At 36.8% G+C, this 13,107-nt stretch overlaps 1 protein-coding gene across 1 annotated transcript in view; it reads left to right on the top strand.

Moving 5' to 3' along the window:
• LOC107755213 (platelet-derived growth factor receptor alpha-like) overlaps window positions 1-12,459 on the top strand; it is a 20,901-nt gene extending 8,442 nt beyond the window's left edge. Inside the window, exons 11-28 of the mRNA XM_016571932.1 lie at window positions 229-359; window positions 485-653; window positions 769-958; window positions 1,092-1,207; window positions 2,401-2,527; window positions 2,732-2,928; window positions 3,664-3,758; window positions 4,965-5,097; window positions 5,474-5,578; window positions 5,817-5,927; window positions 6,146-6,299; window positions 7,305-7,465; window positions 8,403-8,518; window positions 9,668-9,790; window positions 9,945-10,056; window positions 10,170-10,269; window positions 10,367-10,472; window positions 12,217-12,459. Of these exons, the coding sequence (XP_016427418.1) occupies window positions 229-359; window positions 485-653; window positions 769-958; window positions 1,092-1,207; window positions 2,401-2,527; window positions 2,732-2,928; window positions 3,664-3,758; window positions 4,965-5,097; window positions 5,474-5,578; window positions 5,817-5,927; window positions 6,146-6,299; window positions 7,305-7,465; window positions 8,403-8,518; window positions 9,668-9,790; window positions 9,945-10,056; window positions 10,170-10,269; window positions 10,367-10,472; window positions 12,217-12,459 (2,489 nt within the window). The remainder of the gene's footprint in view (window positions 1-228; window positions 360-484; window positions 654-768; window positions 959-1,091; window positions 1,208-2,400; window positions 2,528-2,731; window positions 2,929-3,663; window positions 3,759-4,964; window positions 5,098-5,473; window positions 5,579-5,816; window positions 5,928-6,145; window positions 6,300-7,304; window positions 7,466-8,402; window positions 8,519-9,667; window positions 9,791-9,944; window positions 10,057-10,169; window positions 10,270-10,366; window positions 10,473-12,216) is intronic.
• The last annotated feature ends 648 nt before the right edge of the window (window positions 12,460-13,107 follow it).

Here is a 13,107-nt window from a genome sequence, read left to right as displayed (position 1 = left end):
TATATATATATATATATATATATATATTACTGTAATTATTATATATTATGTATTTTATTGTTGTGTTGTTATTTCATATGCCTACTGTAATGTGTGTGATGTGTTAGTCTTGTAGGGACATGTTACAGATGTATTGTTTCTCACTGTATTTTGTGAAAGAATGAATTTGAATAATTCCCTGCCATGCATTAAACCACCTTAACATGCATTCATTATATTGTCTCTCAGGAGGGTCTGATGTGCAAGTCGAGCTGCGAGCAGAGAAGAAAGCTCTGCTGGTGGGTGAGACCATCACTGTTGACTGTATAGCCAGAAACAGTGAGATACTGGAGGACCACTGGAAATACCCTGGGAAACTGGTGAGACAGAAACAGAATAAAAAAGAACACATTTACATCACATTCCCTCAAATTCAATATTAAACGAATTCAAAATAAATATATTTTAAATATATTTATATTCTCACTCTGTCGTTCTCTCTTAGGCGGGTCGAGGAGTAAAGACAGTAAAGGAGAATAAGCGAGATCTTGAGATCCATTATACTCTGACAGTGACTAATGCCTCACCAAAAGACAGCGGCGTCTATGCTTGCTCCATCACTGATGTTAAGAGCAATGAGAGCCAAACCAAACAGCTCACTATTACAGTCTATGGTACAGTGATCACATACACTCACACAGATACACATGATTTTCAATGCACACATGATTACATTCTCACAGTGATTCAGTTGCAGTCCTAATCTGCCCTTTTGGTTTTTGTGTGCAGGTCATGAGTTTGTGCACATAAATCCAGTGATTGGTCCAGTGGAGACTACTAGGCTGGACGAGGTGCGAGAGTTCAGGGTGGACATACAGTCTTTCCCTGCCCCCAAAGTCACATGGTTAAAGGATGAATCGGTCCTGGGAGATGTTGCTGCAGAGATCACCACCAACCTCCTAAAAATCGATGAGACCAGGTGACTAAAAAAACTCTGAAAAAAACTTTTTCAAATATCACATTTTATATTTGTGCTTAAAGAGAAAAAAAAATTATCACATCAGTATCTCTTTTAAAAGTGTTGCCTTAAAGCTGTTGTGTTGTTTGTTCAGTTACCAAGGCGTGTTGACCCTGATCAGGGCTAAAGCAGAGGACAGTGGGAATTATACCATCAGGGCAGAAACAGGCAGCCAGACTGCCAGCAACAGTTTCTACCTTCAGGTTAAAGGTGGGACCTTTTCTTTTTTCTGTAGCTGCAGGTTGTTTTTGTCACACCTTTATTTACCTACATTTGCATGTGTTTGCTTTTGCCTCTGCTTCATGTTTGTTTATCTCTGTGCACCTCTATATCTTTCTTAACCACTCTTTACATACATTTGTTTAGGTTTTTCTTGTTGTCAACTGGAGGATCTTTGTCAAGCAATGTGTAGCTACATGTGCTTACAGTATAAGTGTTGGTTTTCTTATGTACTGTATTTGTCCTAACCAGCAGTGTGGAAAATACTGAAAGTAATTATACCAAGTTAAAGTGTACTGTGTCAAAATGGTAGTTTTCAGTACTTAACTATGTAAAAAAAATTGACTGATAATATCAAGAATTTTTTTGGCATCAAACTCAATTAAAGGCTCAAAAATAAAGGCTCTAAGATACATAAGATATTCAATTATAACTTCTGTTATCAAACAAACCAATGTTTTGCATCATTTTGTAACAAAACTGTGCGTATGAAGTCATAGCCTCAATTTTACATTATATTTGTTTGTGTTGCACTATATTGTTTCAAATGAAAAAAATAATAAATTATTTGTGGCATATTATATTTTTTTGTAAATAAAACATTCATGAAAAATATAAAAAAATATTTATATTTCAGATATTTAGGAAGTATCTTTCTGATGCATGGGCTATAAAATAAACTTCTGGTCAAAAAAGTTTTGGTTCAGTAAAATGATTTCAAAGATGAAAGAAACTGCATTTATTTCATCAAAATATAGTGAACCACTGTGAAATATTATTACAATTTTTTTTTTTAAGTATTTTATAATTAAATTTATTTTAAAATGCAATTTATTACTGTGAAGGCAAAAGCTGAATGTTCAGCGTCCATTACTCCGGTCTTCAGTGTCACATGATCCTTCAGAAATTATTCGAATATGCTCAAGAAATGTTTCTAATGCTTCTGTGTTGAAAACTGCGTAATATTTTTGTGTGAGCTATGATGCATTTTTCCAGGATTCTTTGATGAATAGAAAGTTCAAAAGATTAGAGCATTTATTTTTTAAATATATATATATTTTGTAACATTCTCAATATCTTTACTGTCACTTTAGATCAATGTAATGCATCCTTGCTGAAGAAAAAATTTGGTAGGGCCAGTGAAAAAGCTTGGCGAGAAAGTAAAATTGTTTCTCTTCTTACAGTTCCCCCTGTGATTGTGGACCTGATGGATATCCACCACGGCTCTGCTGGAGGTCAGGAAGTGGTGTGTACTGCTGGTGGCTCCCCCGCCCCTGATGTGGACTTGTATATCTGTAAAAACATTAAACAGTAAGCATTCTTCTTTTTTTGTTTCATTCTGCTACCCTACAGGTATTGTCTCTATATTTCTGTCTTCCTTTATTCAGTCCTCATTTTTCACCCTTTCCTTCTATAAAAGCAGTCCAAAGTAGATGACACTGTCTCATACCTAGAGATTAAAGTCAAGTCACCATAATGACATCATGCTGAGCTCACTTTTCCTTCTTCCACCAGCTGTGCCAACGATTCCTCCCAGTGGATGCCACTTCCGATCAACTCTACGGACATCACAGTGGAACTGCAAATGGATGTGGACAACAACATTGAGAGTCACATCATCTTCCACCATCTTGAGAGCACAATTGCTGTACGCTGTCTGGCCAGGAATGACATGGGCGCTGTTTCACGAGAGATTAAACTCGTGTCAAATGGTAAGAGGCCTGTGTTTGTCTCAGTAGAGATTTATTTTTTAATTTTAGGAGTTGATTTTATTGAGCAGCCCATTGATTTGAAGTGCTGTGAATCTCTTTAGTGTCACTGTTTGTCTTGGGTAGACAAAGTAAACAAAGTTTCAAGCTGATTTGCAACTAATTTGAATCACAGGTGTACAGTTTATTTAGGGGTGAATTGCTGGCAGTAGATCTGCACGGAGGCTAGGTTTTGTTTGTTGAGGTTTCAGTCATTGTAAGGAAACATCTCTGTATTTATGTGTTTGTGTGTGATTATCTGTTCATCATGGTTCTTTAAATTCAGCAAACGCTACTTTAGTAGTCTTTACATCTGTTAGCCTCATTTTGTAAACCATGCCTGTCTTGTCAGGCTCCCCACGTCTTTTTCCTGTGATAGATTCCTCAGGTGGACCGTCCATGGTCTTTAGAAACAAATCCATATGTGTTTACACTAGTTTCTGTTGGCAGGGGTTTTGCTTCACTAAGTTACCGTTTAAATAAATTGCTCACACTGGGCACCTTGATTAATACAGCATTCGAGAGTGATGCAGTTCAAATTATTTATACTATTATGATGACATTATTAGGTATGTAAGTTAAGCTGTAGCTCATTAAGAAAAGTTTTGTTTTGGCAGTTGTCAGAGTTTAGTTTTGTACCATATCTTTCCATATCTCCACCCTCCTCTTCCTCATTGCTGCTGCTGCTGGTGTGTTCAGGTCCGCGCTCGGAGCTCACTGTGGCTGCTGCTGTTCTGGTGCTGCTGGTCATTGTCATCATCTCACTCATTGTGCTGGTCATTATCTGGAAACAGGTACTCACTCACTCATTCATCCACTCACTCACTCACTCATATGCATTGACTCAGTTACTCTCATTCACTCACTTATTTACATTGACTCATGCACTCACTCATTTATTTAGCAATTTACTCATTCTCTTGCCCATTTACTCATTTATTCATACTAACTCATTGACTCAATCACTCATTCACTCACTGGCATTTACTCGTTAACTCACCGATTCAATCATTTCCACACCCATTTACTCCCTCACATTTACTCACTAACTTGCGCACCCATTTAAACGCTTGTTCATTTATCCATACTTATCAGTAAGATCTTTCTAATAACTGAATACTTTTATTCAACAAGGAATAAAAACTCATTAAATTGATCAAAAGCGACAGTTAAGACATTTATAATGTGACAGAATTTCTTTTCCAAATAAATTCTGTTCTTTCAAATGTTCTTTTTACAAAAATATGGTTTTCCAAAAAATTATGAAGCGGCACAACTGTTTTCAGCATTGATAATAATAAGAAATGTTTCTTGAGCACCAAATGATTTCTGAGGGATCATGTGACACTGAAGACTGGAGAAATGGCTGCTGAAAATTCAGCTTTGCTATCACAGAAATAATTTCAATTTTGAAATATATTAAATAAGAAAGCAGTTATCTTAGATACTGTTTTTACAGTATTTTTGATCAAATAAATACAGCATTGGTGAGCATAAGACTTGTTTTAAAAACATTACAAACCTTACCAAACTTTTGCAAAGTGTCAGATTTACTCATTGACTTATTCACCCTTTCACTCAGTCACTTCATTCATTCATTCATTCATTCATTCACTTATTCACTCAGTTACTCACCAATTTAGTCATTCACTCACTCACTCAACCACTAACTCACTTACTCACCCACTCTCTTTACTACTCAGTCGTTCACTTACTCGCACACAAATCACAAATCACCAAATTCACTCTTTCACATTCAGCCTTGTGGTCACTCATACACATTTGAGGCATGAATAGCATGATGCATCAGCACAGTCATGTTAGCATCTGTGAGGGCTGAAATGAGACTGTCAATTGAACATCTTGTCATATTGCTTGTGAGTGAATGACACTTCTCCCCTCTCAGCCTGAGTGTGGAACAGCCTGACCTTCCTCCAGTATCCGAAAGCTCTGTTACTAACCACATGAGAATTACTCTCTCCTTGTACACCTCTTTACAGAAACCACGTTATGAGATCAGATGGCGCGTGATTGAATCGGTCAGTCCGGACGGTCACGAGTACATCTATGTCGACCCCATGCAGCTTCCATATGACTCCCGCTGGGAGTTCCCTCGGGATTCACTTGTACTGGGTGAGTCACATTTATAGTGAATCAGTCGACCATGGTCCTGTCCTGTGGATTCAGTGTGGTTCACTTTGTTGTGGTTATGTACTTGATGGGATTGTGGTCATCTTGTTAGCCCGTCCTAATATGACATCATCACAATCTACTACGCAGATCTTATTTAGGAGCTTTGTGTGGTGACTGTACAGATTGATTGAGGTTTTTGACTCAAACATGCAAAATGATCTTTTACTAACAGGAAACCACTGTGGTAATACTGAAAGTTACAGGAAGCGATTTGAGTTTACATGCTTTTTTAGACTAGGTAATATTTCAGTGGCATCCTCTGGCTATGCAAATGAGTTAAAGTTTGTGGCTATGTGTGTGTGTGTGTGTGTTGCAGGTCGTGTCCTGGGCTCAGGAGCATTTGGGAAAGTGGTGGAAGGCACTGCTTATGGACTCAGTCGTTCTCAACCTGTGATGAAAGTGGCAGTGAAAATGCTTAAACGTGAGTTAACTGAAGTTTAACTAGTAGTTGCATGTATAAAATGCATGGTAGCTGAGGTTCTTTTGATTGTTCAAATGTTTTTCACACTAATAATATAATGGTTTTTTAAGAACCGCTCACTGAAAAGTTATTTGAGGAACCCAAAATGGTTCTTCTTTGGCATCCATTTGAAAACCCCCTAATGGAAGCTTTATTTTTTAAGAGTGTATTTAAGTGGTTAATATGATTGCTTTCTCAGCGACAGCACGCTCCAGTGAGAAACAGGCTTTGATGTCAGAGCTGAAAATTATGACCCACCTGGGCCCTCACCTAAACATTGTCAACCTTCTGGGAGCGTGCACCAAGTCAGGTGAAAATGCACAAACACACAGATAGCAAACACAAACACTTGGTCTCTAGGGTGGTGTCTTCTTGGTTCGTGGGTGTTTATAGTGTGGCGTTTTAACAGGCAGAGTTAAGTGCAATGTAGAACTTTAACCTCCTGCTTTTAGACATTTTACAAGTCTCTGATAAGATTAGACCAGTTTTATTAACACTGCTCTCACTCTTTCTCTTTTTGTCCCTCAGGACCAATCTACATTATCACAGAGTATTGTTTCTATGGAGACCTGGTGAATTACCTGCATAAGAACAGAGATGGGTTTCTCAGCCGCCGCACAGAAAAGGGCAAGAAAGAGCTAGACATCTTTGGCATCAACCCAGCCGATGAGAGTAGCAGGAGGTCAGCCAACACACACACCCACACACAAAAAAATCTGAATTCATTAAAATGAGTGAATCATAAAAATCAAACATAAAAATGGCATTTTAGGTCCAAATATGTTGTTAGGAAATTTTTATCTTGCTCTTTAATCTGATTTAAGATTAATATTGTCAGGATTTCAGTCTAATTGGGTAAGTGAAGTCATTTATGAGAGGAGAGAGACAACAGACAAGTAAAGAGGTAGAGAGTGAGCTTCCTACAAAGGTTGCCTTTTCATAAAGGCAGCTATCTTTACTTCAGTTAACTATAACACTTCTAATATTTTTAGTATTAGTTACCAATAACAACACTGCTATAAGAAGGATATATGCAGAGCTTCCTTAAAATTTGGCCAAAATGACATACACTATATTGCCAAATGTATTGGGACACTCCCTTCTTTAGAACAGAACAAAGCACCAATGTTCTTCCACACTGACTGAATCAATCATTTCTTTTTGAACCTTGCCTTATACAGAGATGCACTGTCATGTTAGAATAGAAAAGGGTCATGTTCAAACTGTTGCTATAAAATTAGAAGCACACAGTTCCCTAGAATATCATTATATGCTTAAACATTAAGATTTGTTCTCATGGAAATGACTAAAGTAGTCAAACATGTTCATTAGAAGGGGTGTCCCAATACTTTTGGCAATATAGTGTATCTTAGGAAGCAGCATAATTAAGTTGCTGGCTAGGTTATAAAACAAAACAAACTTTTGCCACTTTTCAGAGAATACTCAGGTGGTTACTATGTAGTAAGCCACATTAAGATGACTGGTGATCTAATCTCTTTACTTTCACTTTCACATCAGATCTTTCTGATGACCTACTCTAAAATGATTTAATGATTCATTAGCATGAATGATGAATCATTAAATCATTTTCATTTAGATAGTGTGAGTGTTTTCATTTGGCTAGAGTGACCTTACACAGCATTCATTTCTCCCCTGACTTACTATTTCTGTATTTATGTGTGTGCAGCTACGTCATCCTATCTTTTGAGGGGAAAGGTGATTATATGGACATGAAACAGGCAGACACCATGCAGTACGTCCCCATGCTGGAAATGAGTGAAGCCTCAAAATACTCCCCCATCCAGAGATCAGACTATGACCATCCTCCCTCTCACAGACAGTTCAACGGTGAGAGAACTCTCTTAAATAGATAATTGCCCAAAAATGACAATTCAGTCATCATTTACTCATCCTCATGTCGTTACAAACAGGCATGACTTTCATTCTTCTGTGGAACACAAAAGCAGATATTTCGAAGAATGTGCTGGTTGCTCTTTTCCTTCCAGTTACAATGACGCACTGAAGCTTTCAAGCCTTAAAAATGAATGCAAAAGCACCATAAAAGTATAATTAAGACTGGCTTGTGTTCTGTATTGCAAGCCATTCGACAGCTTTGTACGAGGAACCGATTTTACAGGATTAGTTCAATCAAGTGATTCATTGAAAAGGTCCGATTCTAAAGACTGATTCATTCACAAATCATGAACTCTTGTCAAGCAGAGGAAAGAATGCCAAGATTTGAAATTCAAAAGCTCTAGTTCATTATAATTGCACTGAAAAGAGCATGAAAAACAATTTTCTCCTCATGGTTAATGGAAAAAGAAAAGTCAAATGGGTTTGGAATGAAATTAAGGTAAGGAAATGATGACAGAATTTTTTATTTTGGGGTGAACTATCCTTAAATCACATCTCCACCTCATTCCTTTTCCTGTTTTCTCATTCTTTATCCTCCTGATTTTTTTCCCTTCGGCACTTTATTTTTCGGTCTGTCCCTCACTTGCTGCACATACTCAGGTCGGTTTGGCATGCTGTAGTCTGGTTTGGCTTGGCTGGTGGTTATAGGACACACACACACACACACACACACTGATGTCTAGCTAGTGATAGCAGAGGTCCACCCATGTCACTGCAGTCTGTGCACCCTACAATTACAGAGGGTAATTGTAGCACAAACGTCTTAATGCATACATCTGCCTGCCATTCCTCAGACTTTACACACACACACACACACAAGATCATTTTCAGCATTCAGTGCTAATTCAGAATGTTTTTGTGTGAACAACAGAGAGTGAACTTGAGAACCTTCTCTCAGATGACACCAATGAAGGCCTGACGGCAGTGGACCTCCTCAGTTTCACCTATCAGGTGGCTCGAGGGATGGAGTTCTTGGCCTCTAAGAACGTAAGTTAAATCCTGTTTGTGCAGGAAAACTGCCTCTGTTGGTTTTGTCTATAAATATTTGCATAAACCACTTTTGATCTCACTTATACATACAGTTCTGCAGTTTAGACATAACACTGAGACATAACATTAAAGTGATTCTGAAAGTCAGGTTACTATATTTGAGAAAATGGTTGCCTGTATGCGCTGTGGCTATATGGTTAAAATTCATGGGATTGAGGGTTTGCATAACCTCCTTGGTAAAATAAAGCCTCTCAGGACAGAGGCCAAGCATTGGAAATTATGTTATCGTTTCATGTTATGTTATAGTAAGTATTAATTAGACATCTTGTGTTTAAAATTTGGTAACAGGGGGTTTACTAAATCTCATCTTACAAAAGTGGACTTCCAGACCACCCTTGAAGAAAATCAAGGGTGGGATTGAGCTGAGGAAAGGCTGTGATTCCCAACCAGGGTGTACTTAAGCAGATTCTACAAGGTCAATAATAAAATAATATTAAATTTTTTAACAGATTTATTAAACTTCTTGTAATTAAAAAAAAGAAGAGAAAAGAAATAAAAGAAACATGTATTATGTGTGCCATTTTTTAATATTTGCGTAGATACTTGGTTTACTAAGTGGTTTAAAATGTCTTAATATTAATGATAATACAAAGTGATATACATGATGTACAGTATAAAGATTTAAAATGAACATTTGTTTTGATAATGCATTGATTATGGAGTATTTGAGTTTTTTGTTGGGGTTTAAAAATATGAATGGTATTATAATGTTATACTAAAACATATCTTAAGCGTGCAGAATAACATAAGTGGACTTTGAACGATTAATTGCCGCTTTGAACGATTACGTAATTGTGGCATCCATAATTGTAATTACGATTAGAAATTCAATTAATTGTGCAGCCCTAGTTATAAGGGTACATGACAACAACAAAAAAAGGCTTGAAAAGACTGGGTTAGACTACATGGGGAGGAGACACATAGAAAAGATAAATAAATATGTTTTACCACTTCAGATATCCAGAGATATCTCAAATAAATAATCTTTCTATGTAATACAGCCCACTAAAACTGAACTGAATGCCTCTGTAACACATGCTCACTCGTTTAGTTCTCTCTGTGTCTTTTTCTCTCTATTTCTCACAGTGTGTACACAGAGACTTGGCTGCACGTAATGTCCTGCTGTCTCAAGGCAAGATAGTGAAGATCTGTGACTTTGGACTGGCCAGAGACATCATGCACGATAACAACTACGTCTCCAAAGGAAGTGTGAGTGCTTGTCTTAGTCCTAATGCGGTGTTCTTGATTATTCGTCTTAGATTATGGATATTTTCAGTGTTTTAACATGACCTTCTTTGGAAAGAAGAGCTGGAATTATCGTCCTCTAATACTTCTACTTTTTTTCTCTCTCTCTCACACACAGACTTTCCTTCCAGTAAAATGGATGGCCCCTGAGAGTATCTTTGATAACTTGTACACTACACTTAGTGACGTCTGGTCTTATGGCATCTTATTATGGGAGATCTTCTCTCTTGGTATGTTTCTTGTCACCATCGATTTGTTTAGAAGTTATCTCCAACGTTTCCAACACATATTTATTCCATGTTTTAGTTACCAAAAATACCATATGTTTCTGTTGTTTCTGTAGGAGGGACTCCTTATCCAGGTATGGTTGTGGATTCCAACTTCTACAACAAGATCAAGAGTGGATACCGAATGGCGAAACCCGAGCACACTTCCAGTGATGTGTACGTTCCATCTCAAAGTATGCGTGACTGTGTTGCTGTGCTTAGCTTTAATTGGTGCAGATGTCTAATCAGTGTGTTATTGTTTGTCTATGTGCAGCTATGAGCTTATGATGAAGTGTTGGAACAGTGAACCAGAGAAGAGACCATCTTTCCACAGCCTGAGTGATACGGTGGCCTCTCTGCTGCCCTCTGAATATAAGAGGGTAAGCCTGCAACATGAACACACGATTTCAAGTTTCTCTGTTCTTTCTTTCTATGTTTATCACTCTCAAATGGTTTCAGTTTTATTTGGGATGAAATTATTTTTCAGGAGAATATATATATATAAATACAATTATTTACTAAAGCTATTTAAATTTCTCTGTGCTATATAAAAATGTTTGTGCTATAATTATAGCATAATAAAAGTATTTTAATGTATTTTTATTTTATATAAAATGTTTTTATAATCAATGATTTGGAAAAAAAAAAAAGGTATGAAATTGTCAAATGTGCACTACAATTTTTACAAAAACTACGTTTAAAAAATCTGATGTAGTAATTAATTTGTTCCACAAAAACATCTAATTCATTTATTTTGGCAAAAAGGACCACCACAGGAAGGGGGTGTCTGATTGATATATACAAAAAAACAACCATAGCTTTCTGTATGAGATGTTTAGGGGTGAATAAATCTTAAATAGACACCACCACAATAATTAATAAAATTTCAATCATTTATTTAAACTATTTACATGTCTCTTACTAAAATATTTGTACTATAATTATAACATAAATAAAAAGTATTTTAATATAATTTCTTTTATAAAAAAATATTCTCTAAATAAATTTTAAAAACTTATGAAAAAAAATACAAATGGCACAAAATATAAAAAACTCTGAACCTATAAATCTTCACTACAGTGTGGACAAAAACTAATTAAAAAAAAAATCTGATAAATTATAGTAATTATTTCCTTCCAGGGTAGACAGGATCTGACTGACTGATATTTATTTTAAAAAATGTAGGGACAAATACATCTTAAATAGATAAAACTATACTGAAATGAAATTTACATTTAGAATAGTCAATTGAGCCAAATGAAATAAATGCTACTTATATTCACCTAAACTGAAATTGAAAACTATAATAGAAAATGAAACATTTTCTAAACTATAATAAAATATCCCGCCATTCCCTAATAAATGGCCCAGATAAAAGTATGGTGGAAATGGCTTCCCACTTCCTGTAGCTTAAATGCAGTGTCAATCTGGGCTTTGAGGCCTCGGCGATGTGTATTGCCAACACAACCAGACTGCTAACAGAGATTAGCACAGCAGCGCTCCAGCTGGCTAACGCCCCAGCAAGGCAAAACCCCGCAGTGCTAGTGACCAGGAGCATACAGTTAGCGTCCGCCAGCTAGCCATAATTGCTCTATTAAACAGACACCACACGTGGTACTTCAAAACTCTGCTTCCCAGAGTCACATGGCCCAGGGAATAACTAGCTCCTGTTATAGCACCTTGGGCAGGGGTGTGGTGGGAAATGCGGTTCACAAATGGGCCAGTAAGCCCTCAAGTTACCACAGAACGCTTGCAGAAATGGGGCAGAACTTCGGGTTGAGCAGTGTTTATGGTGGTGTTGAAGTGCTATTTACAACTGCCAGAAATGATTCAATTTCTCCCTCATTTCCTTCAGTACAATGTGTTACCTTAGAACAGTGAATTGCAAGCTTAATTTGAGATTAACGTTTCATTTACAGCTACAATCTTTTTCACGTAAAGCCTATTCATAAACTCTTTTATCTATTTTTGGTTTGTTATATTGTTAGGGCACATGCTGTAATACTCAGCTGAACTTTTATATTTTCATTATATTATTTTTTGTATTAAATATTAATTGAATATTATTGAATATTATTTATTTATAACTTTTTATATGGTATTTATATTTCTCTTGGTGTGCAGTGCTACGAACGCGTGAACCATGACTTCCTGAAGAGCGATCACCCCGCTGTGACTCGGGTGCAGTGCATTGACAATGATGATGCGTACATGGGTGTGCTCTACAAGAACCAGGGCAAAATGAAGGACCGCGAGAGCGGCTTTGATGAACAGAGACTCAGCTCTGACAGCGGCTACATCATTCCTCTGCCGGACCTCGACCCGCTGTCAAATGAAGACTACAGCAAGAGGAACCGCCACAGGTAGCCCACCAATCCATTATACATCTCATTCTCAATCTGATGTGTTAGGATGATGATTCAAGAGGATTTTGGACATATACAATATTATTTAAACATCTGGGGTTAGTAAATTTGTATTATTGTTTTTAAGAAATTAATATTTTTATTCAGCAAGGACGCATTAAATTGATAACATTCCTCTGATTCATTCCATCCAACAAAAGTGACAGTAAAGACATTTATAATGTTACAACAATCCAGAAATAAATGTATCACAGTTTCCACAAAAATATTAAGCAGCACAACTGTTTTCAACATTGATAATAAGAAATATTACTTCAGCACCAAATATTAGGATGAAGTGACACTGAAAGCTGGAGTAATGGCTGCCGAAAATGCAGCTTTACCATCACAGGAATAAATTGCATTTTGAAATATATCAAAATAGAAAATAGAAAAGTTATTTTAAATTGTAATAATAATAATTTACAATATTTCTGTAGCTCCATGACGAAGCGTGAGGGAGAGACCCTGGAGGACATCACCTTCCTGGACGAGATGTGCTTGGACTCAGGATACCTGGTGGAGGACAGTTTCCTGTGAGCAAGGAAAAGAGAGAGAGATAAACATTCCTCTGATTCATTCTAAGTTCACAGATCTCTCTCTGCATCCT

Source organism: Sinocyclocheilus rhinocerous, unplaced genomic scaffold, assembly GCF_001515625.1.
Source record: "Sinocyclocheilus rhinocerous isolate Xijiao unplaced genomic scaffold, SAMN03320098_v1.1 scaffold562, whole genome shotgun sequence".
Lineage (NCBI taxonomy): Eukaryota > Metazoa > Chordata > Actinopteri > Cypriniformes > Cyprinidae > Sinocyclocheilus > Sinocyclocheilus rhinocerous.
Note: the sequence above shows the minus strand (reverse complement) of the source record. Positions and strands in the feature narration are given on the sequence as shown.